The sequence below is a fragment of the Meles meles genome, chromosome 7, assembly GCF_922984935.1.
Source record: "Meles meles chromosome 7, mMelMel3.1 paternal haplotype, whole genome shotgun sequence".
Taxonomy (NCBI): Eukaryota; Metazoa; Chordata; class Mammalia; order Carnivora; family Mustelidae; genus Meles; species Meles meles.
Window position 1 is genome coordinate 10,451,704 of NC_060072.1, and position 23,153 is coordinate 10,474,856.

The following is a 23,153-nucleotide window of genomic DNA, read 5'->3' on the forward strand; positions in this document are numbered from 1 at the left end:
CCCTCCCAGTGAATAAGCAGCCTCGGCATCTGGGGAGCAGCCAACTGTCTCCTTGGCCTCTCTTCGGGCTGCCTGTTGGCTCTGCGGTCTGCTCCAGGATGGCAGGCAGGGCCTTGCACCCCACTTGTCCCCAGACCCCGAGTGAACTCCCCACCACATCCCACCCGGGGTCTCCTACCCCTGCAGAAGGGAGACCGGTTTGCTGACCCAGGGCCTGGGGAGCTCTAGGCCCACAGGCGCGTGGATAACGTGCTTCTGCTCTGTGCATCTCGTCCACCCCCCTTCCAGGTGAAGAAATAGGGGCCCGACAGGGAGGGTCTGGCTCAAGGCCTTGTCACCAGGGAGCTAGGATGGAGATGGGCGCCACCCCGAGCGCCTCTGGCCACGGCGGGCCTGGGAGGATTTGAGCCAAGCTGGAGGGGCAGAAGGACTCTATGGCCACGACTTGGTCTCAGCCTCTTCTCCTTCCTAGCTCTGTGCCCTTGGGCAAGCAGCATCACTGCTTTGGGCCTCAGTTTTCTCATCTCTCAAATGGGTATAATTAACAGGGCCTGTCCCACCGGGCTGGGGAGAGGGTTGACTGAGTTCATTCATGTAAAAGGCCTATTGGGGTCTGGCATGTGGTGAGCGCCGCTTATCAGCAGTGACCTGGGGGGGCCACTTTGTCTTTCTGAGCCTCAGTTTCCTCATTTGAGAAAGGGGTCTGAGGTGCTTTATCCTCTCATCCTGGTAGGTGGGGAGCTGTGTGTGCACATGGACCAAGAGCGGTGAGGTCTCCTCTGTGGTCTGCCAGGCTCCCTGTTGGCACTGACCACTGCCCTGTGGGTTTGCTGTCTTGACTTGACCCAAGTGTTCGTTCAGGCCTCAGGATTACTGTGCTGACCAGGGCGGAGACGGAGCCCCAGTGGAGAGTACGCTGTGTTTGCCGGTGGCCCCAGTGGTGCTGGGGACAGGGGACGGACACCTGCCATGGACAAGAATGGAGAGAGGGTCACTGTGGGAGAGGGGAGAGCCACCTTGGAGGAAAGCTGGAGGGAGGGTCTGCCGTGGGCAGTTCAGCCCAGCCTTGTGGCTGCTTTGACCTTCAGGAGGATTTATAGCTTCAGTCTGGGAATCATGGAAGCTTCTGGAAGTGTTTTAAGAGAGGGTCTCTCTACGGGTCCATGATCGACGGCATTTTGAGAGGCTCTCTGGCAGCTGAGCAGAGGGATGGGGAGGCGCGCAGGGGATGCTTGAAATGCTGGGAGGCGGTTGTGGTCTGAGTAAGAGCCATCAGTGCTCGGAGGTACAGGTGTGCGGCCTGGACTGGTGTCGGGATGGATTGGAGGTGAAGGATGGACAAGGCAGAGGGTAGAGTCAAGTGTGATTCAGATGATGGGGCTGAGCGCAGAGAAGTTTGGTAATGGGCCCACAGTCACACGGCTGGTGGGTCAGGGAGCAAAGTCTCGGGCCCCGGGGCGTGTAGGAAGCAGACCTGCATGGAGGCATCCATGGCAGGGAGGCCGAAGGCAGGACAGAGCAGTGACATCCTTACTGCTTCATCCCTGGCTCTGCCCAGCGCCAGGTGTAACGGAGATAGATCAGGGCACCTGCCGGGGAATGAGGGCTCTGGTCCGTGTTGCCCACCGCTCCAAAAGGCAGGGATTGGCAGGTGGAGGAACCAGGCAGGGGAGAGTGGAGCCGGTGCGAGTGGTGGTCAAGCATCACACCTTCAGGGGGCGAGTGCATTGGTGAGGAGCCCAGGACTCCAAGTGAGAGAGACCCAGGTTTGCAGCTGGTGCCAGTATTTCCCAGAGAGTTGGCTGTGGCCCCACTGGCCTCAGTGTTCCCATCTGTAAAGTGGAGATTGTTTGAAAATGGCTGGGACGATGCAGGACTTAGCACAAGGCCTGTGGCCCTGCCTCTCTGATCTGGGACAGGTTGTGTCCTGCCCACCCAGCTCAGTGCAGGAGCAGACCTTATCCTTGAGATGATGGGCAGTGCCGGGACCCAAGGCCCACCGGCTGCAAGCCCAGGCCCAGGCCCAGGCCCAGGCAGGAGGGGAGGCCACTGATGGGGGAGGACCAGGGAAACTGTCGTGGGGACGGGCTCCTGTTTTGCAGAGACTAGAGAGTTACGTGAGTGGTGGGAGCCGGAGAGAGGCACAGAAGTGCAGGCATCAACAGAGGAGTCTGCAGAAGGATGGGATGGGGCCAACGTCGATGAGCCCTGGCGGTGCTTAGAGACTGTCCTTTGCGTGTTTTTTTTTTTTTTTTTAAAGATTTTATTTATTTGACAGAGATCACAAGTAGGCAGAGAGGCAGGCAGAGAGAGAGAGGAAGGGAAGCAGGCTCCCCGATGAGCAGAGAGCCCGATGCTGGGCTCGATCCCAGGACCCTGAGATCATGACCTAAGCCGAAGGCAGAGGCGTAACCCACTGAGTCACCCAGGTGCCCCCTTTGCGTGGTTTTACCAGGTAACCATGCAGATAGCCCAGAGAGGGTGAGGGCCAGGTTCAAGGTCACCCAGCAGCTGGCGCTGGGAGCAAACCTGCTGGCTCGGGGCCTGGGCCCCGCCCCCCTCTGAAGGAGGGATGTGATCATTTGTCTGGGGAGTTTAATAATGAATGAAGTTGAAGTGTCTTTAATGCAGGCAGCAGGCCTGAAGTAATAAGGGGCCCTGTATTAATTCAGAAGTTAATGAATATGCAGGTGTGTCTGAATGATTAATGGGGCTCCCAAGGCTTTGGAGAGGGGTGCGTGAGCTGCTGATGGGGATATGAATATTGCATACATCTGGCAAGTCAGATAAACTGGGGAGCAGGTGGGCATTTGCTCCAGGGAGGGCTGGAGCGGCCACCAAGGCTGAATTTACAGACACTCCGGGGCAGATGTCCCATGTCATGGCTAAGTGCACTCCTGTTTGACTATGTGATCTTGGGCAAGTCACTTCACCTCTCTGAGAATCAATTTCGTACAGAAGGGGCATAAAGAGAGTACCCGGTCCCTGGGCCCTGAGCATAGGGGCAGGCACTGTGCAAACAGCTGACACAAACTCTTGTAGCCTTTTAGAAGGGAGGGCAGAGATGGCTGAGAAAGACCAAGGAACGAATAACAGTGGCAGTTCATTCCTTTGATGATGGACGGCACTGTACAGTTTGTAAGGAGGCGGGGAGTGTCTTTCCTCGGTCTACCCCGTGGCTCCATGCAGCAGCGACGTGGGGCAGAGGAGATGGGTCTTGAGGAAGCTGAGGTTCAGGGAGGGCTGGTCACTGCCCAGCTCAGCAGCCGGCCGGTGCAGAGTCGGGCCTGGGCCTAGGGCTGCAGCCCTTGACCATGAATCTCAGAGGAGGCAGAGGTGGAGGGTCCCAGACCAATTCTCAGAGCCTTACTGTCTCTGCCTGGCTTGGGAGGGTCTGTCTGCCTCTTGGGACTGTTTCGACATGATCCTCACCTGGATCAGGCCTCTGGGGGGTCCTGGGCTCTGCAAATGACGTCTTATTGTTTGCAATAGCAGTCCTGGGAGTTGGCCTGCACCGGCCCTGTCTCGTACTGGGCTATGGGTGCTGGGCTACTTTTAGCCTTGGGTCCTTGGACACATACCTGAGCCTCTGTCTGCCTCCGTCTCTTCATCCTTCCAGTGGGCATAATAGCATGGCTCTTGTGTGTCAAGTGTGCGGGCCTGGCACACAATTGTGCTGGGCGCAGTGAGCTCCCTTCCCCGCCTTTCTACCTCCCCTGGGCCCACATCACGGCCCTGCACCTGGGTACCCTTTCTGTGCCCCCATGGCACCTTAGTCATCCTTTGAGCCTGTGACCATTTATGGAGTGCCTCCTGGGTGCCCTGCTGGACTCGGGGTTTGCAGAGTGAGTGAGATTGCCCTCCCCGTCTCTGTCCTTGACAAGGTCATGGTCCAGGCGGAAGGCAGGTGTGAAACCGATGTCCCATGATGCTGGCTGGGATGGGGCACGGGAACCAGAGGGTGGCCCCTATGCAGGCCTGGGCAGGGGCAGGGGCGGCGTGCTCATTTATCTTGCGGGCTTCCCCGCTAGGCCTCCCACCCGAGGCTGTGTCCTGGCTGTGAGTCCTTGGCTCTCAGCGGAAGGTACCACAAGGTGGCTGGAGGAGGGATTGAGGGAGGGACTGAATGGGTGGCTACTGTCTGGGCCTCTGCCTCGGGCTCCCAGGCTCTAGGCCAGGCTGTCCCAGGTGCATCCAGGGGGAGGCTGTCTCGTGGCCTCCTCTTTTCCTTCCCACATCTCCGCTCTGGGCCCTGAAAGGCGCCCCCACCCCCTGCCCTGCCTCACCGGCCTGGCTGGGCCACAGAACTGTAGCCTGTTGGGTAAAGAACCCGAGCTGTCCTGGTCAGAGTGTAGCCTGTGGAGACTGAGGTCCCAGGGTGGGGGAGGGCTGTGTGGCAAGGCTGGGGTTAGAGCCCCTACCGGGCCGCTCCCGGTGCAGCCCTCTGCCGTGCTTGGCCTGGCTGGGTATTTATAGTCTCTCTCGATCTATATTAACACCAGGGCCTTGTGCAAAAGAGGCCTTTGCAGCCTTTGCATCTGAGGACAGCTTTGAACCCCCCAGGGGCTGTGGAATCAGAGCTCGCCCCTATGGGAAGGGGAGAACGTGGCTTCTCATCTTGCCCTTCGCGGCTCTGGGGCTCACGCTGGGCCTTTTGCCTGGAGAATCTTTGCCGGTCTGGGCCTGGGCTCGGGCCCCCTTTTGGTGGGTTCAATGTCTTTGTCTGGGGCTGGTTCTACCCCACTGCCCTCCAGCTCTGCAGAGAGACCCTGTGCACAGCATGGGCCCTGGGGTGTGGGCTGCGTGGCCTCAGGCAAGCCGCCCTCGTCTGAGCCTCAGTCTCCGCATCTGTAGAATTGGGTAGAAGTCTCATCCAGCTTCGCGCGTCAGGCACAGAGCGTTGGATGCTTGTGAACTGGGAGTCGGTGTTTACACTCCTCCTGTCTCTTTTGGTTCTTGTCCCAGACAGTCCTCAGAGCCTATGGGGGACTGGAGTGTCCTCTCTGTTGGACAGTTGAGGCCACTGAGGCCCTGGGGTGCCCTGAATTTGCCAGGGCCATGCTGCCTGTTGGGGCACAATTTGGACTTAGTTTCTCATCCCCGCCCCTGCTTCTCAGGGTCCCTGGGGTCCTGGGGGGGCAGGCCGGACTCCTCGCCCCCACCAGCTTGGTTCCCACCCCCGTTGCCACGGGGACAGTTCCACTAACTCTATGCTTTTCTTACAGAGCAGAGACGACTGGCCGCCCTGAGCGCAATTCAATTCAACAGACATTTACTGAGTGCCTACTATGCGCCAGGCCTTAGGCTAGGCACTGGGGTTGGGGAGCAGAGAGGAAGATGGGGTCCCGTCCTCAGGTAGCTCCGGGCTGGGGGCGGTGGGGCTTGGGGAAGACTGGTAAGGGCTGAACGGCTCGGCACCAGGAGAGAAGCCGCGTGCAGGGCCGGAAGCAGCAGAGATGCCTGGGTTCAACTGTATCCCTGGAGAGCTGCTGTCCCTCGTCTGTGCCTCAGTTTACCCATCTGTACAACAGGAGGGAGGTGAGGTGGGTCTCTCTAGGATCCTTCCCAGATTCTGTGGGGATGGAATCAAGGGATGGGGGCCGAGCAGGGAGACCACTATTCTCCCCGCACAGAGGAAATCTGAAGGCTTCTTGGAGTAAGAGGCATGAGGTCTGGGCTACAGGGGGTGGGGAAGGGTGGGACTGGCATCCCAGGCTCAGGAACAGCTGCCCAGGTTATGCAGGGACGTCATGGGGTATGAGCTGGGTGGGGGAGGGGCCCAAGGGCAACATGGGGTGTGAGCTCTATTCTGTGGGCTGTTGAGGGTAGAGAGTCAGGAATGAGTGGTCCTGCTCTGTCTTGCCCCCTCTCCTCTCCTTTCCCCCGGGGGTGCACTTCACAATCACGTTTCCATAGCACCTTGTGGCCATGGCAGTGTCCGCCCCGTGCTGGGCACTTTGCACGGTTAGTCCCCTTTGCAGCCTTGTAAAGTGGGCATTAATGGGCCCAGTTCACAGATGAGGACGTGGAGGCCGAGAGAGGGAAGCTCTCGCCCAGGGTCACAACCTGCTGCCCAGACTCCCTGCGCTTCTCTCACTGGCTCTCCCTGAGGAATTTCTCTGTCCTGTGTGATGTCTCCCATCCTAGGAAACTGCCCCCCAACCCCAAGCTCTGAGGCGTGCCTGCCAGGGGCAACGCAGTCGGGTTTGAGGTGAGGGTGGGAAGACCCCCAGATGTTATTAGCCGGATGGGCTTTCTCCAAGACCGGAGTTTCTGCCCCCTCTGTCACCCCCTGAGATGGGGTGAGGCGGGCTCCTTCCCACTTTACAGATGAGCAGGCTGAGGCCCTGGGAGTCATGGGGCTAGCTGACAGTCAAACTCAAGGAAGTGAGGGCCTGAGCAGGGAGCCCCATCTCCTATTGTCCAGCGGAGGCTGGAGGGAGGTTCAGTGTCCCCGAGATCTGTGCAGAAGGTGACCCCTGCTGCCCTCTCTAGGAAATGGAAAAGGCTGGCGTTGGAGTCCAGACCTGGTTCAAACCTGGTTTTTGTCTCGCACCAACGGTGTGATCTTGAGCAAGTTGTTAATTACTCTGAGCCTCGGTGTCCTTATCTATCAAGGGAGAGGGCAGGCCTCCTTCATTCAGTCGTTACTAAATATTTATTACCTCCTGGGTGCTTGGTGCTGGGCTTTCCTGGGGAATCTGGCCCTCCCTCAAAGAACTCAGACCAGGGCTAAAAAGAGCAGTTCCGATTCTGGTGGGGATGGGAGAAAACCCTACGGGCTGCGGGAACCCATAGGAGGGACCCTAACCAGACTGGTTTTCTTGGCTGAGAAAGCAGGAGGGCAGGAGAGAAGAGCAGGAACCCGTTCCACAGGACCCCAGGAGCAGGCTTCCGAGGTCTGCTGTTAGAATCTTATCAGATCAGTAGACTTTTGAGGACGGAAGTGCTACTCTCATATTTAGCCTTTAGGAGGCTCGTCCTTGCTGGATGAATGGGTTGAAGGAGGCCATTAGATTGGAGACAGACCAGTGAGGATGCTGATTGAGAAATTCATTTTGGGCAAGGAAGGAGGCTGAGGCAGTCAGGGCAGAGCAGTGGGGGGGCGTACACAGCAGCTTTCCAGGTGTTGAGGGGCTGGGCAGCTGCGGGCTTCTGGCTGGCTCAGGGCAGAAGCAGGAGTGGGCAGTGGGCGGGCAGTGGAAGGGGACAGGAGGCAGCTGGGGTAGCGGGGGTTGGGCCTGGTCAGCACCTAAGGGATAACAGAAGCCTCGGGATGGGCTGAGATGCTGGGTAGGGAGCGGGGAGCAGGCTTTGGGGGATTGTTTGAGGGCCAGGACCTGGACCTCAGGGGAGGCCCCTATGGAGGGGGAGGGCAGGGGAGGTAGGAGGAGAAGCCAGATGTAGGGACTTTGGGCTGCTCTGCCCCGGAGGGGGAGGGCACAAGTCATATGTGTCAGGCGCTTTGCCCAGTGCCAGACCCACGGGAGGGGCCCAGAAGGGTCAGTTCGCACAAGTCATTGGCCAGCAAGCAGCACCTAGTCTGTCCCCTCGCCATGCCATCCCCATCCCGAGGAGGAAGATATTTGGGAAGAGCATTTGCATGCATAACAAGGCTAAAGTGAGGGAGAGAGAAAGGGGGAGCAGGAGATGAAAAGAAATTACCATACGCCAGGATCTTGTTATTCAACCCCATTTTCAAAGGACCACAGCTGTCGCACTGAGATAATCCGTTAATTATAACAGTCCTTGTGCTTTGGCAATGGGAGAGAAACCGAGGCTGGGGAGCAGGCAGAAGGCAGGGGTGGGTGCAGGCCTTTGGGGGGCCGGACCTGTGAGAGGGGACAGGGGCAAGTAAAGAGGGGTGTGTTGCCCTTGAGACTGAAAGGAAGACACTGTTGGGGGGGGGGCAGGCCTCCTCCCTTCCGGGCTACCATCTGTAGGGCAGTGGGTGGCGAGGACCTGCTGTGTGCTGGGCACCCCCCATCCCTGCCTCCCCCAAAGCCAGGCTGCCATGACCATACTAGGGGCAGCTGACTTTATTGAGCACTTACTGTGGGCCAGACTCTGCTCCATAGCTGTTCACTCACCGCCCTCCGAGGTAGTGCCCTTCTAGTCTCATTGTACAGAAAAGGAGGCTAAGACCCAGGGGGCCAGGCTGTGGGGTCCGTGGCAGAGCTAGGAACTGTAGCTAGGTATAGGACTCTTGAGGCTCAGCCTTATCATCAGAGGACCCCCCCCACACCCCGAGATGACAGGCCCATGCTGTTGGAGGGTGGCTTGGTGGCCACGCACCCTGGGCCATGGTTTCTACGCAGCCGGCAGTCATGGGGTGCCCCCCCAACCCTGCCCCGCATTTCCGGGGCTTTTCCAGCACGGACAGAGCTTCCTTGTTCTCCGAGGCCACAGCTGCAGGCCCCTGGGGGCTCCCCCACCCGCTCCAGAGAAGCTACCCCAGGGCCAGGAGAGGGTCCCCTTGCCTCTGCCTGCTTCATGGTTGGGCTGGGCTGCACCCTTGGCTGGCTCCAGGCCATGGGTGCTGGACCCGCAACAGGCAATGGGAGGGCGGGCAGGTGTCCCAGGTGAGCAGAGTGAGGGGAACTCAGTGTCTGTGGGGAGAGGGGTGGAGCAAGTGGCCATTCCAGAAACCCCAGAGCCCTTTGCTGCAGGCCCTCCTGGGGGGCGGGGGGTGAACTTAGAGCTGTCTGCGGGGTGTGGCTTCTGCAACTGAGGCCTCGGGCCTCCTGGTGTGCACAGCAGGCTTAGCTGGCAGTGTTTTGTGGGGTAGGGATTGTGTTTGGAGCGAGTAAACCTCAAACCTCAGCACGAATCCCGAACCTGACCCAGGAACCTAGGCAGCATCATTGGAGAGCTGGTCCCCTAGGATGACAAGCAGGGCTGGGAGAGTGTATGGGTGCTCCCCTAGTTTGGGGTCCCCCCCGCCCCGTGGGCCTGCTTAGAGCCAGTGAGTGTTTGCTGTCTGTCCCAGAGCCACAGGAGAGGGAAGCAGGGACAAAGATGCTCTCGGGCCCCAGACCAGGAGGCTTGTGGGATCCCCCCACCCCAGGCTGGGATTCGTGGGATCCCCCACCCCAAGGCTGGGATTCTAACTGTTCCCACGCTGAGGTTCCCTCTGTGGCTGGTCTCCCAAGCCCCAGTGTGCCAGGGTCAGAGGGCAACGCAGCCAGACGGGCAGGGAGGAGGATGGGCACTTGCTCTGTCCTCGCAGGGATGCGGATCCTGGGCAGCCAGAACTTCCAGGTTGTTCCATGAGAAACCGAGATTTTTGAAATGAAGTCACGGAAGTTTTCAATATGGGCAACCCAATTAAAAAAAAAAAGTTTTAAAAGTACTACCCCGATGAAACAGGATCCCGCAGCTTCTCTGGACCCAGAGCCTGGTGCCACGGAGGGTCAAAGCCCCTATGTAGGAGTCGTGAGACCTCGGTTTCCTCCTCTGTAAAGTGGGAATGGTAACTGAGGTTGTGCGGAGGGCAAACGAGCTGACGTGAGAGGTGCTTAGGCCCAGCCCGGGAGGGAGCCAGGACTCTGTTTCCCCCTTGCCCCAGGCTGCCCATCCCTCCCCCATCAGGCTGCCTCCCAGCGGGCCGCCCCCGGCGCCCCCGGAGCCTCCCCTTCTCCCGGTGGGCTCCTCGTGGGCCACCCCGCCTTGGGACTGCCCTAAGGGTGTTGGAAGGCAGGGACTGGTCACCCCTTGGGGCCCTGGAGGAGAAGCAGGCGGAGGAGGCAGAGCTGGGAGGGCAGGCCTAGCCGGTGCCTGGTACATAGTAGGTGCTCCATAAATGTTTATTGAATGAATGAATGGAGGCCATGCAGGCAGAGGCAGCCGCGCGTGTGCAGGCACTGGTCAAAGAGCGGGTCCAGTGGAGACTGGTGAGTAGTGCCCGGGGTTGCAGCTGAGCGGGGCCTGGGGTTTGCTGGAGCCAAGTTCAAGAGGCCAGCGGGGACCAGGTGGGGGGTCAGGGACTAGGTGGGGGGGGGGGTTCTTGGGCCCGGTGGGGGGGGTTCAGGGACTAGGTATGGGGAGGTCAGGGGCCAGGTGGGGGGTGAGGGGCCAAGTCGGGAGGCTGGGGTCAGGTGGGGGAGGTGGGGGCCAGGTGCAGAGGTCAGCCAGGGAGGCAGGGACCCAGGGGAGGGGTCAGGGGTCAGGCTGGGGGATGGGTCAGATAGGGGGCAGGGGGCAGGGGACAGGTGGGTATGTCAGGGGAGGGCAGGGATCAGCTGGAGGAGGCAGGGGTGAGCTGGGAAAGGCAGTTCTCTGAATAGCCTGGAGGATTCTGGGAAAGCCAGAGGTAACCCCTGGGTAGGACTAGGAGGCGAAATTTTGACACAGGTCACCCTTGGCTTTGGGCGGGAGGATCCCATGCTCCCCTCCAGGGCCTGGCGGTAGGTGGTCGGGGTTCTGGGCTGCTCGGGGCTGGGCAGTGGGTGCCAGGGAGTGGCCCGTCTGTGAAGCGCTCTCCACAGAACTGGTATCAGGCCTCTCTGGTCAGTTTTTCTGGGTAGTTTTTCAAGACCAGAGCCTTTTGGTAAAAACCGGCCCATCTTCCTGCTTACCTCCTCCCGCTGAGGCGTGGACACAGCGCAGGTGCTAATGATGGGGCATGACAGCCCCGGGAGCGGCTGCGTTCATGGGTGCCGACTCGGTGGGGAGTTTCCAGAGGGCTTCGGTGGGGGCGGGGTGGTTTCCCGGTAAACCAGAGAGACACCAGTGCGCAGCTGTTCTCCCCCTGCACAGATGAGGAAACTGAGGCCCAGAGGGGCAAGGCGCTGACCTGCCCGTGGTCACACGGTGAGCCAGCCAGCAGTGTGATGTGACAGCCCAGGACACCGCAGAGGAGCCCAGGCCCCTTCCCTGGCTGAGGCTGCCGGGCTTGGAAGCTGGTGCTTGAGTGTTGAAGCCGTGCAAACCCAATTAAGTAGCCCCCCCTCCTCCCCCCTTGCCCCCCGTAGCTCTCAGCCCTCGCTGCTGGGGTGGTGTGGCATGGCGTTCTCCTTCAGCTCTTCTAGGTGAGCCGGAAGCTCGGTGAAGGCAAGGCGTGCATGTCTGCTTCGGGGCCGGACCCCCAGTAGGTGTGCAGTGAATTCGCGCCCAGGTGTCAGGAATGTGGGCGAGTGGGCAGCGGGTCCCCGTGTCCCCTGTGACACAGATACGGATGCAGCCGTGGTCGGCTGGCCCAGCCCCGGATGGTGCAGAGTCGGGAGCAGGTGCTGAGGTCTCAAGGGGCAGAAGCCAGCTCCCCCGAGTTGGGGGACAGCCACGTGCAGGGCTGAGCCTAATGAGACGTGATGGAAGGGGGATGGACAGAGCCCGGCACCTCAGGGGCAGCCCAGGCTCCTACTGCCCAGAGCTGCCTGAGGACGGTCTGGGCACTGGGGCTCCCCAGCGGAGTGTGTGAAGGGGCCCAGGGCTTTGGGTGACATCCAGGACGAGGTGAGGACGCAAGGCGGGTGTGCATACTCCCGCTGCTCTAACAGAAGTGTGGTGCCAAACCGAGGGAGGCGGGGGGCCCTGGTGCCCATCCCAGCTCGGACCACGTTGGCGTGATGCTGAGCTCTAGGTGACACATTTTAGGGGGGATCCTTGGCAGCAAGCATGACCTGGGGCAGCTGGATCCAAGAGCTGGGGACTTGAAACCCTGGTGGAGGAAGAGGAAGCGAGAGCCTGTGTAGCCTGGAGAAGTGGATTTGTAGGGGTGTGAGGTAACGGTGGGGTCTTTAAGTGGGGGATATTGACCTTGTTCTCAGGGGCTCCAGACAGCTCTCGGAGCAATGAACAGAGGTACAAGGAATGAGAGTTGGCTCTGTAATAGAAGAAGAAATTTGTAACCATCAGATCTGTTCAAGAAGGGTATAAGTAGCTTCTGGTGGATGCTGAGGTCCCTGTCACGAGGGGCATGCAAGCTGGGGAGTGTTACCTCTGCAGGAATTTGGGGAAAGTCTGATAGTTCTAAGAGCACAGGTGGGCCCAGATTTCCCCACTGTGTGGTCTTGGGTAGATCACTGTACCTCTCTGAACCCGTTTGGTCATCAATAAATGAGAGGAATAAGGGGGGGCTCATGAGGCTAATAGGAAGGCTCAGTGCATATCCTGCACCCCATGAGCACCCCATCAGTGGGACCCCTCCTTCTGATATGTGACATTCTGACTCAGTGGAGTCAGGGACCCCAGGATCTCTGTCTGCCCTCCGTCCCCGTCCCTAACCCTGAGCTCTCACTCCACACACCATGTTCTGAGCACCTGCTGCATGTCTGACCTTGTTCCAGGCATGGAGGTTAATTCTAGTTGTGAACAAAATAAAGCCTGCTTTGATTTCGTGATGGGGGGTGGGTGGGGAGGGCAGCTGATAATAAATAACCAAGTGATGTCTGGCATTGCTGAGTGCTCTGAAGGGAGCCAAGCCAGGTTTGCTCTCAGGGAAGGTGGGCTTGAGGGGAGCAGTTGAGTAGAGACCTGAATGAAGTGGGGGTAGTGGCCTGTGCAGACACTGGGGGAGGAGCATTCTAGGAGTGAGGATAGCATGTGCAGAGGCCCTGAGGTAGGATTGTGCCTGGAGGAGGGGGTTGAGGAACATAGCTGGCCTGGAATAAGTGCTTCCTAATGATAGAGGGATTGAAGTTTCTTTTGGCTTGTGGACACTTTCCTAATAGGGAAGAAGTGCATACACAAGGGGTAGGAGAGCCTCTGGGCAGCTTGCCATGAGCCCAGCTTTTTAGAGGAAGCCGGGGAAGGAGAGAGCCTCAGTTTTCTCATCTGTAAAATGAGTCTAATAGCCCTAGTCACTCAGGATTGATAGAAGATTCAAGGACTGTGCAATGTCGGCCAAACGGATAGTTATGACTATCTTATAGGTGAGGAGACTGAAGCCCAGAGAGGTTCATTAATGTGCCGTATGTCACACAGCTCAGCATTCAATCCCAGGACCCTTTGCCTTCAACATCCATACTGCTTACTCTCTGCCCTGTAGCTGGGGCTCATTGTACCTGAAATTCAAATGGTTTATGGCCAAATGGCCTTTCCATGGTGGAGGTATGATCCCATTTTATAGATGCAACTGAGGCCCAGAGGGGCGTGCCCCCAGGGAACCCCAGTGCGGTGGAGGCAGTGACAAGATTCAGTGTCCAGCCCCCGCAGCGGTGGCAGGCTTTGTCCCAGAGGGCAGAGGGGGCCCCTGGCCTGGTACTGTCTTTCAGTAGACAGAGGTGAGGCGGCTGCCTGCCCCATGAGTTCTGGCTGGGTCGCAGGAGTCCTCAGGCCTCCTAATCCTGGGTAATGGCGTTGACCGGGGCAGTGACAACGGCACCTCAGGGGACCTTGGCCAGCCTGGCCCAGGGAAGAATCCAGGCCAGGGGTTTCAGCTGCGGCACATGAGATTTCCCCGGTCCACCCTCATGTCCCTGCTCCTGGGAGGCGGGAACATGGACCGCACCCCTCCCACCCCACCTGTTCCCCAGCTCCCACCTGTTCCATCTGCTCCAGCAATGTCCCCGTGGGAGCTCCCTGCCCTGTCCAGTGTAATCGTCTCTACCACGGCCTGCGGTTTCGGGGGAGCCCCGTGAGATAGCGAGGTGGCTCTCAGCAGCCCACGCAGGTAGCAGCCCTGTGTCTCGCCTTCCCTGCTGATCCTGGCTCTCGCCGCTCCCCCCTCCGCCGCAGACCTCAGCCTGCCCACCCGCGTACCCAGCCCAGGGAGGGGTTGCTCTGGGGAGCTGCCCTGGGGGCCCGACAGTGCGCTCTGCCTCCTGAGCCATGTCCTGGGTTAAGCTGAGTAGGGGGGCGCCCCTCTGGGACAGGAAGCTCCCAGAAGGGATGTGGGGTTGGCAGATGGATGTCTGCCACTGCCTCCCTGGGGCCTGAGCCTGACCTGCCACCAGCAGCATGGGGCCCTTCCCTGGTCCTGGCGTCTGCTTTCCCCTCTGGGAAGGGCTGGGATGGGGTGGAGCAAGGGCCCCTCGTTCTTCCAGTTCTGAAGTTGTAGGATTCGGAGTCCACAGAGGCGCCCCGAGCCTCGTGGCGCCTGGAGGACAAGGGCATAGAGGCCAGCTGGATAAACCAGTGGCTTCTGGGGACGGTTGCTGAGGCCCAGAGACGGGCCGGTGGGGGGGGGGGCGTGGAATTTGCTGAGAGTCACTCTGTTCTGTGGCTCTGAACGGAGACTCCAGCTGAGCGGTGCCCTTCAGACCTGTCAGGGCTTGCTGACTCTCCTTCCTCCTCACCACCCAGGGTGTCCCCACAACAGGCGACGTCTGTAGCCAGCCAGACTGGGGGCCCACCCCAAGACCCCTCTGCAGTATGCTGCACCCCCCCAACTTTGCCCCCCAACTTTTCTGTGCTGTCTGGAGAGAGGGGTCCTGCCCCTGCTAGGGCCAGAGGTCTCTTGTTCCTGCCACACCAGTGTGCCCCTTGGGCCGGAGCCGGGGGGCGGTTGGGGGGGTGGGGGGGCAGACCCAGTGCATGGGTGGGGGAGGGGAAGCTGGGTCAGCTGGGAAGGGGGGAAGCTGGGCCAGGCTCTCCCAGGTTTAACACCCCTGGCACAGGGCAGCAAAGGCCTCTGCTTCCGACAGCTGCTTCCGGCTGCTTGCCCCTCCCTGCGAGCTGGGCACTGGCGGCTTTTCTGCCCCGGGTGGGTGGGCAGCAGGCTCCGTGCCCTCCATCATCTCCCTGAGCCTCTCTGCTGATTGGTTCCTGTCTCAGACGCTCGTTCTCCATTCATCTCCATCCTCTGTCTCTCCGCGCTTGGCTGTCTCCGTATTTTGCTTTCCCGTCCTGCCCGGCCTTCTATTTGCAGCTCCCTCACTCCTTCCTTTCCCTCTGCCATCCCCCACCCCCGCCACCGCCCCACGAGTGGGGGTAGGGCCCTGCTCCTCCTGCTGGCATGTGTGCTGGGGGATCCCCAGGACCATGAGGACCCCCAGCTCCAGGTGTGAGCCAGCAGCCTCCCGCATACCTCAAGTAGGTGTGCAGCCGGGCAGGGGGCCAAGTGCTGCTCTCAGCACCTTCTTCCCCTTGCCGTCCCCCTTCCCTGGCTGCGTCAGGCCTCAAGGGGTGGTGGGCAGGTGGCACAGGGACCGGGGACCGAGTGGCTGACGCACACACGGGAAGGGGTGATGGGGAGCCTCCTCCCCTTCGGTCTGAGTCATGGAAGAGGTGGGAGGGTGAGGGGAGCTGGGCCCCGGGCCAGGCCATCCTGGAGACCAAGAGGAGCTGGAGAGAGGGCCACAGGCAGGGTCCCCTTGAGTTGCTGGGGTGGGGGCTTTTGTCTACCCTGGACTGTTTGGGGAAGGGAAGAGGTCGGAAAGGACTAGCCCTGCTCGCTAAGCCTGGGATCCTTTTCCTAGCAACCCCCCTCCCCAACAGCCTCTTCACATCCCCCCAGCATGGCCTTGGATTTCCAGAAGCTTCGGCCAGCTCAGCTCTGCCCTGCAACCCCTGGGCCCAGCTGGGGGTGCTGGCTTGAGCAGCTCAGATCCGAAGGGCATGGGGAGTGGGGTGGGGGACACCCAGTTGCACAGGTGCGCACGTACATTAACATGGGTAACACACACGTGCTGAAACATGTTGACATTTCAGCAGGTATGTGTCTGCGTCCCTGCAGATGCCCCTACGGGCACCTTTCCCCACCTCTCCACATGTAGGTGAGCTCACCTTCACCCCAGAGCACTCCCAGTGGCGGGCTGCACACGCTAGGCGCTCGCTGGGGCGTGAGTGTGCACACACGGCTGCCTGCACGTCCGTCTACTTGCACGCGTCTGCTTGCACACCTCTGCGCCGGTGTTTTTTTTTTTTTTTAAGATTACTTATTTATTTGACAGAGAGAGAGAGATCACAAGTAGGCAGAGAGGCAGGCAGAAGGAGAGGAGGAAGCAGGCTCCCCGCTGAGCAGAGAGCCCGATGCGGAGCTCGATCCCAGGACCCCGGGATCATGACCTGAGCCGAAGGCAGAGGCTTAACCACTGAGCCACCCAGGCGCCCCTGCACCAGCGTTCTGAGCCAGTGCACACCTGCGCGCGTACCGGCATACAAGTTCGGTCCGCAGACATTCCCAGCAGGGGCCAGAGATGCAGAGAGAGTGCTCCCTGACCTGGCGAGCTTGGCCGCTCAGCCTCTCCCAGTGCAAGCTTGTTGCCGGTGGCAGGGGAGGAAACTGAGGCCCCAAGGAGCCAGCAGCCACGCCAGATGGGAGTGCTGAGCTGCGCAGCCCAGCCAGGGACAGAAATGCTCTGTGCTGCCTGGGTGCCCGTCCCTGCCCGACCTCCTTGTGCCCCCTCATCACCCCCCTCCCCCAGTCCCCATCCGGTCCTTCAGCCCGAACCAACCTTGCAGGGGACTGGGAGCTGTGAGTCAGCCTCACCTAGAGGTTCCGATCATCACAGCTTCCGTCGCCATGTCCGCCTTTAATCCGAGAGGTCATCGATTGCCCCGTTTGCCTGCCACCTTTCCACAGAAACTACCTGCCTGGACTTCTTCAGGGACTGTTTCCCTCCTTGCTTCCCTTTCCTCTCTTCAGCCCTCTGGGGCTCCGGGCTGTAAATTGGTTTTGCTTTAACAGCAAAGGTTTAATACATTTTTTTTTTTTCTTTTCAATGCACTCTCTCTCCTGGAGTTTCCCAGAAGGAGGGGCGTGAGGCAGAGGCAGCTCTTGTGAAAGGTGTCTGGCTTTCTTTGTCCAAATGTGGATTTCTCTGGCCGGGTATAGCCCTGGCCGCTGCCCGGGGTGAGGGGAGGGCGCACAGGGCTCTTCCTGCAAATCGAGGGAGCCTTGTGTGGGAGCCGGGGCCACATTGGCTGAGCGGCCCCTGTCTGGCTTGCTGGGCGATTGGGGCAGGTGTCCCCTGGTTGGGGGCTCAGTGCCCTCCTTGGAAAATGAGGGCCTGCCGGCTGTGAGCCCTGTGCAACCAACGCTGGTTTTCTGCATCTCAGGCACGGTCAGCATGGCTCACCGTACTTCTTCCCCATGAGACGGCTGGGCAGGACCCGGTCCCCACTTCAGCATGGCAGAATGTTCAGAGATGGTTTGATCCCTCTGGCTGATTGGCTGGACAAGGGGGCTCCAGGCCTCCTGACTCCTGGTGCCTAGGGATCCTTGATCCTGGCCCAGACTGTGCTGTGTGACTAGGGGCAAGTCCCTGCCCCTCTCTGGGCCTCTGACTCTCTAGCCGCAGAGGGGATGCGGGGTTTCGGCCACACTGTTCGGGATGCTGCCAGCTTCTCCGCCTGCCTGAGACCTTGTACTACGAGATCGGGGCCCAGTAATGGAAAGCACTTTGGGGAAGTGATATTGGGGGGTGTGTCTGGCTTCCCAGACTCTTGCCCTCTCTCCCTTGGCCCTGCTGCCACGTGTGGAAGAAGCTGTCCTCATGCCCTCCCCCTGTGGGAGACCCCCAGCTCGGGGGGGCCCACAACCATGCTGCTCTGCTCCCCCTCCCCCATGGAAGCTGAGACAAGGGGATTATTTTTGGAACAAGAGTGGTTACACAACAAATGAATTATTTATCTTTGGGCATGGAGGGGAGGAGGCATTTTTGCTGGGCTTCTTAATTCCTCTCCTGGATTGGAAGGTTCCTGCCTTGCTACGGGGTCATGTGCATACGGGCCCATTTGTCCAACATAAGGCCATCCGTGGGCATGCTGCGGTGTTCTGGCTCACGGGAGGGCATGTGGGTCTCTGTGCCGGCAGGTGGACGAGTGTGGACAGGAGTGCTGGGGACTGTGTGTGTGTTGTGTCTGTGCGTGTGCACACACGCACCTGACCTGTCACTGTCCAGTCTCCCTTCTCTGCCCACCATCCTCAAATTCTGTCCCCCTGTCCCTACTCCTTGTTTCTTCCGTGTCCTTCCCTCCAGACCTCTTGGCCCCTTCTCCCTCTCTTGCCATCTGCCTTCCTCCCTTCTTTTACATAACAGAGACCCCTGCTTGCTGCTGGCACCAAGGACCCCCAGTAGGAGGGGGTAGAGAAGGGACAGGGGCCTGTGCTGGAGATTTAGTGGGGCTGTTCTGAGTTTCCACTGATCTGTCATCCCCTCTCGGTGCTGCCTTTCAGGAGCCAGGTGACAGATGGGTCTCGTCCTTCCTGCCCCGTCTCTCGAGCTCCCTCCTCGGAGCTTCACTCTCCAGCCTCCCGTGGGAATCGTGGGAATCGTCTGAAGTTCTGAGCCCAGAACCAGAGGAGGAGGAAGAGAAGGAAGAGGAGGAGGAGGAGGAGGAGGAGGGAGACCAAGTCAAGTCTTGAGAGCCTGTGCACCTTCCCAGAGACAAGCGGTGGGGGTGTGTCCCTGTCCCAGTGGCCCACACCTGCTGCTAGCACCCCCGAGGACCCCCCCACCCCACTCCCCAGCACACGGTTGGTGCCGGCCGTGTCTGCCTCACCAGGGGCCCCTGTGCCAGGGGTCGCCCCCAAGATGGTGGCGGCCCCAGGGAGGACTGTGCCGCCAGCCCCAGCCTCCCGCTGCTAGGTCCTCCCCCCCCACGCCCCGGCCCCCCCTCTCTGCGCCCCCCCAGCCCGGCCTTCCCCGGAGGGTGGGGTGGGGGGCTGTGGCCAGCGCCATGCTGCGCCTGGGGCTGTGCGCTGCCGCGCTGCTGTGCGTGTGCCGGCCGGGCTCCGTGCGCGCCGACTGCTGGCTCATCGAGGGTGACAAGGGGTACGTGTGGCTGGCCATCTGCAGCCAGAACCAGCCGCCCTACGAGACCATCCCGCAGCACATCAACAGCACCGTGCACGACCTGCGGCTCAACGAGAACAAGCTCAAGGCCGTGCTCTACTCCTCGCTCAACCGCTTCGGGAACCTCACGGACCTCAACCTCACCAAGAACGAGATCTCGTACATCGAGGACGGCGCTTTCCTGGGCCAGTCGAGTCTGCAGGTGCTGCAGCTGGGCTACAACAAGCTCAGCAACCTGACGGAGGGCATGCTGCGCGGCATGGGCCGCCTGCAGTTCCTCTTCGTGCAGCATAACCTCATCGAGGTGGTGACGCCCGCCGCCTTCTCCGAGTGCCCGAGCCTCATCAGCATCGACCTGTCCTCCAACCGCCTCAGCCGCCTGGACGGCGCCACCTTCGCCAGCCTGGCCAGCCTCATGGTGTGCGAGCTGGCCGGCAACCCCTTCAACTGTGAGTGCGACCTCTTCGGCTTCCTGGCCTGGCTGGTGGTCTTCAACAACGTCACCAAGAACTACGACCGCCTGCAGTGCGAGTCCCCGCGCGAGTTCGCCGGCTACCCGCTGCTGGTGCCCCGGCCCTACCACAGCCTCAACGCCATCACCGTGCTCCAGGCCAAGTGCCGCAACGGCTCGCTGCCCGCCCGGCCTGCCAGCCACCCCACACCCTACTCCACCGACGCCCAGAGGGAGCCCGACGAGAACTCGGGCTTCAACCCCGACGAGATCCTCTCGGTGGAACCCCCAGCCTCGTCCACCACGGACGCGTCGGCGGGGCCCGCCATCAAGCTGCACCACGTGACCTTCACCTCGGCCACCCTGGTGGTCATCATCCCGCACCCCTACAGCAAGATGTACGTCCTGGTCCAGTACAACAACAGCTACTTCTCCGACGTTATGACGCTCAAGAACAAGAAGGAGATCGTCACGCTTGACAAGCTGCGGGCGCACACCGAGTACACGTTCTGTGTGACCTCGCTGCGCAACAGCCGCCGCTTCAACCACACCTGCCTGACCTTCACCACGCGGGACCCTGTCCCGGGCGACCTGGCGCCCAGCACCTCCACCACCACCCACTACATCATGACCATCCTGGGCTGCCTCTTCGGCATGGTCATTGTGCTGGGGGCCGTCTACTACTGCCTGCGCAAGCGGCGGATGCAAGAGGAGAAGCAGAAGTCGGTCAAGGTCAAGAAAACCATCCTGGAGATGCGCTACGGGGCGGACGTGGATGCCGGCTCTGTTGTCCACGCTGCCCAGAAGCTGGGCGAACCCCCTGTGCTGCCCGTGTCCTGCATGTCGGCCATCCCTTCCATGATCGGGGAGAAGCTGCCCACCTCCAAGGCGCTGGAGGCTGGGCTAGACACCCCGAAGGTGGCCACCAAGGGCAACTACATTGAGGTGCGCACGGGTGCGGGTGGGGATGGCCTGGCCCGGCCTGAGGACGACCTCCCGGACCTGGAGAACGGCCAGGGCTCAGCCGCCGAGATCTCCACCATTGCCAAGGAGGTGGACAAGGTCAACCAGATCATTAACAATTGCATCGATGCCCTCAAGCTGGACTCGGCCTCATTCCTGGGCGGGGGAGGTGGCGGCGGGGACCCCGAGCTGGCCTTCGAGTGCCAGTCCCTCCCCGCAGCCGCCGCCGCTGTGTCCTCGGCCGCCGCCCCCGGGGCGCTGGAGCGGCCCAGCTTCCTCTCACCCCCCTACAAGGAGAGCTCCCACCACCCGCTGCAGCGCCAGCTGAGCGCGGACGCTGCGGTGGCCCGCAAGACCTGCAGCGTGTCCTCCAGCGGCTCCATCAAGAGCGCCAAGGTCTTCAGCCTGGACGTGCCCGACCACCCGGCTGCCGCGGGACTGGCCAAGGGCGACTCCAAGTACATCGAGAAAGGCAGCCCCCTCAACAGCCCGCTGGACCGGCTCCCGCTGGTGCCCGCGGGCGGTGGTGGGGGCGGCGGGGGTGGTGGGGGCGGCGGCATCCACCACCTGGAGGTGAAGCCCGCCTACCACTGCAGCGAGCACCGGCACAGCTTCCCAGCCCTCTACTACGAGGAGGGCGCCGACAGCCTGAGCCAGCGCGTGTCCTTCCTCAAGCCGCTGACCCGCTCCAAGCGGGACTCCACCTACTCGCAGCTCTCCCCCAGACACTACTACTCAGGGTACTCCTCCAGCCCCGAGTACTCCTCCGAGAGCACGCACAAGATCTGGGAGCGCTTCCGGCCCTACAAGAAGCACCCCCGGGAGGAGGTGTACATGGCTGCCGGCCACGCCCTGCGCAAGAAGGTCCAGTTCGCCAAGGACGAGGACCTGCACGACATCCTCGATTACTGGAAGGGGGTCTCGGCCCAACAGAAGCTGTGACCCTCTTCTTCCCGGTGAGGCCGGACGGGGGAGGGTTTGGGGGGGGCCCCCATGGGGAAGGGCCCGGCAGCCGGGCAGGGGGGAGGGGGTGGCGCTGGGGGCCGAGGCCGAGGAGCGGACGCACACGCACACCCGCACGCACGCACTCATGCACACACCTGAGCACCACGTGACTGTGAACAGCCACCACCCGACACCAACGGACAGGAAAACAGAGACACGTTCTCCTTCAAGTTTACACACTGATACCGAAACCAGTCGTCTTTACTGTGCTGCCCAGGGACTCTGCTGGGATGTGCGGGGCTGGGGAGGGCAGGACACAGGCCAGGAAGCCCAAAGGGGGTGTGGGGTCTAGGGCTCTGGGACTAGGGACAGGTGTGGGGCAGAAGAGTCTGGGGTGGAGAGAGGGTCCCCCTCCCCCGGCCCCGACTCTGGGGACAGGTCACTTGGGGATTGAGCACCAGGCAGACGTTGGGCCTTGTTTCCTTTCTTTTATGGCTGGGGAAACTGAGGCCCGGAGCAAGGAGGTGATAGCTCCAGGGCCACATGGCAGTTGAGCCAGTTTTGCTGTCTCCCCAACCGTTCGTCTGCTCACCATCCCCTTCCAGAGCTGTAGTCTCTTGTGGCTGAGGGACTTGAGAACCAGGCAGGTGCTTTTCCTTTCTAGAAAGCCCCATGGCCACGCCCCCAAGTGTGGAGCTATGATTCATTATGCTGGGGGTCCTTCGCCACGCCCCCCCCCATGCCAGCACCCAAGAGAGACAGGAGGTCTGGCTTGCAGGAAAGGAGCAGAGGCACAGGGCCATTCCACCAGCCCCCTTCAAGTGTCTTCCAAGTAGCCTGGGGGCTGCTTCTGGGGCTGCTTCTGGGGTCTGAGGAGAGAGCAGGTGGGCCCGCTCCCACCACCTCTCAGGTGCAGACCCCCTCACCCCAGCCCCCTAGCCTCTCTGGGCCTCTAGGACCCCTCCTTATGCCAGAAGGGCAGCAGTGAACTGTGATGCCTGGGAGCAGTGGGGAGGCAGGGTATTGGGGGGCAGGTCTTCCTGCCTGTGTCCCCACATCCTGGCCTATCACCTGCCTGATCCCCTGTTATGGGATCTTGGGGCAGCATCTCAGCCTGCCCAGGGGAAGGAGGGCTTTCCCAGGCTTACTCACCCACCACCTCTCGGCTGCCTATCCCTGCCCCTCCCTCTGACCAGAGGGGCTCCCACGTTTCCATGGAAATGGCTGCTCCTCTCCTTGCTGACCCCCACCCAACATCGAACAAAGCACAAACAGTGAGCACCACCCCCTCTTGCTGGAGTGGGGGGGGGGGCGGGAGCCGGCAGGTTCATGGGGCCCCTCCCTCTGCCTGGCCAGCTTCTGTCGCCATGGCAACCCAGGGCCTAGCAGTTGGGACTGTTGGGCTCCTGGGGGTTCTCTGTCAGTGTGGGCAGCAGAGGGTGGTAAGGGAGGGCAGGGCCAAGGTGGCTGTGGCCTTTCCCAACAGCGAGGGGCTTTCAGGGTCGAGTCTGGGTGGGGGGGCAGAAGGTGGGGCAGATCTGGGGTCATGAGACTGCGGTCTTGAACACACTGTCAGGGTGCCGAGGAGCCCTTCACCTTTGATAAGGACCTGGGCCAGTCGGGGTGGGGACAATGGCCTTGGCCGCCTGCCCACCTGCTCCCTGACTCCCCACCCAACTCCGGATGGGGAGGAGCCCACTCACCTCGCCCCACACCCCTGCTGGAGACCCCCCCCCCCCCAGCCTCTGGCCTATCACCTCATTGGGTTTCTTGAGATCTGGGGAGCGTGGCTATGGGGTGAGGGCGGGCATCGGGGTGGGACTAAGACCTTTACTGTGTGTGGGGGTTGCTGACCAGGACAATTAGTGTCATCTCCTGGGCTGGGGGGGGGTCTAGTGACCTTCCTGCCAGGGGTAGAGTCTGGGGCAGGACTGTTGGGGGTGGCTGCTAGGCTTATAGGAGCACCTCTCTTACACCCACTTGGGGGACAGACCAAGCCCAGGGCTCACTTTGGGGGTGACATTTGCAAAGAAAAGACTGTCTGGGGAGTAGAGAGGAGGGGGCCAGCGTGGACGTGCAGAGCAGACCTCCCTCAACCCCCGAAACCTGGCCCC

At 61.0% G+C, this 23,153-nt stretch overlaps 1 protein-coding gene across 4 annotated transcripts in view; it reads left to right on the plus strand.

The window, feature by feature from the left end:
- The window catches only part of ELFN2 (extracellular leucine rich repeat and fibronectin type III domain containing 2), a 51,818-nt gene extending 30,759 nt beyond the window's left edge, over positions 1–21,059 (plus strand). For 2 of the 4 annotated variants that reach the window (XM_046010500.1, XM_046010502.1), the window contains one exon: positions 18,062–21,059. In XM_046010500.1, the coding sequence (XP_045866456.1) occupies positions 18,565–21,036 (2,472 nt within the window). In that variant the 5' untranslated portion in view covers positions 18,062–18,564 and the 3' untranslated portion in view covers positions 21,037–21,059. Of the gene's footprint in view, positions 1–5,225; positions 5,672–7,840; positions 9,894–18,061 lie in introns of those variants that run through there. The other 2 variants (XM_046010499.1, XR_006819491.1) reach the window with 2 other exon arrangements.
- Positions 21,060–23,153: the final 2,094 nt, after the last annotated feature.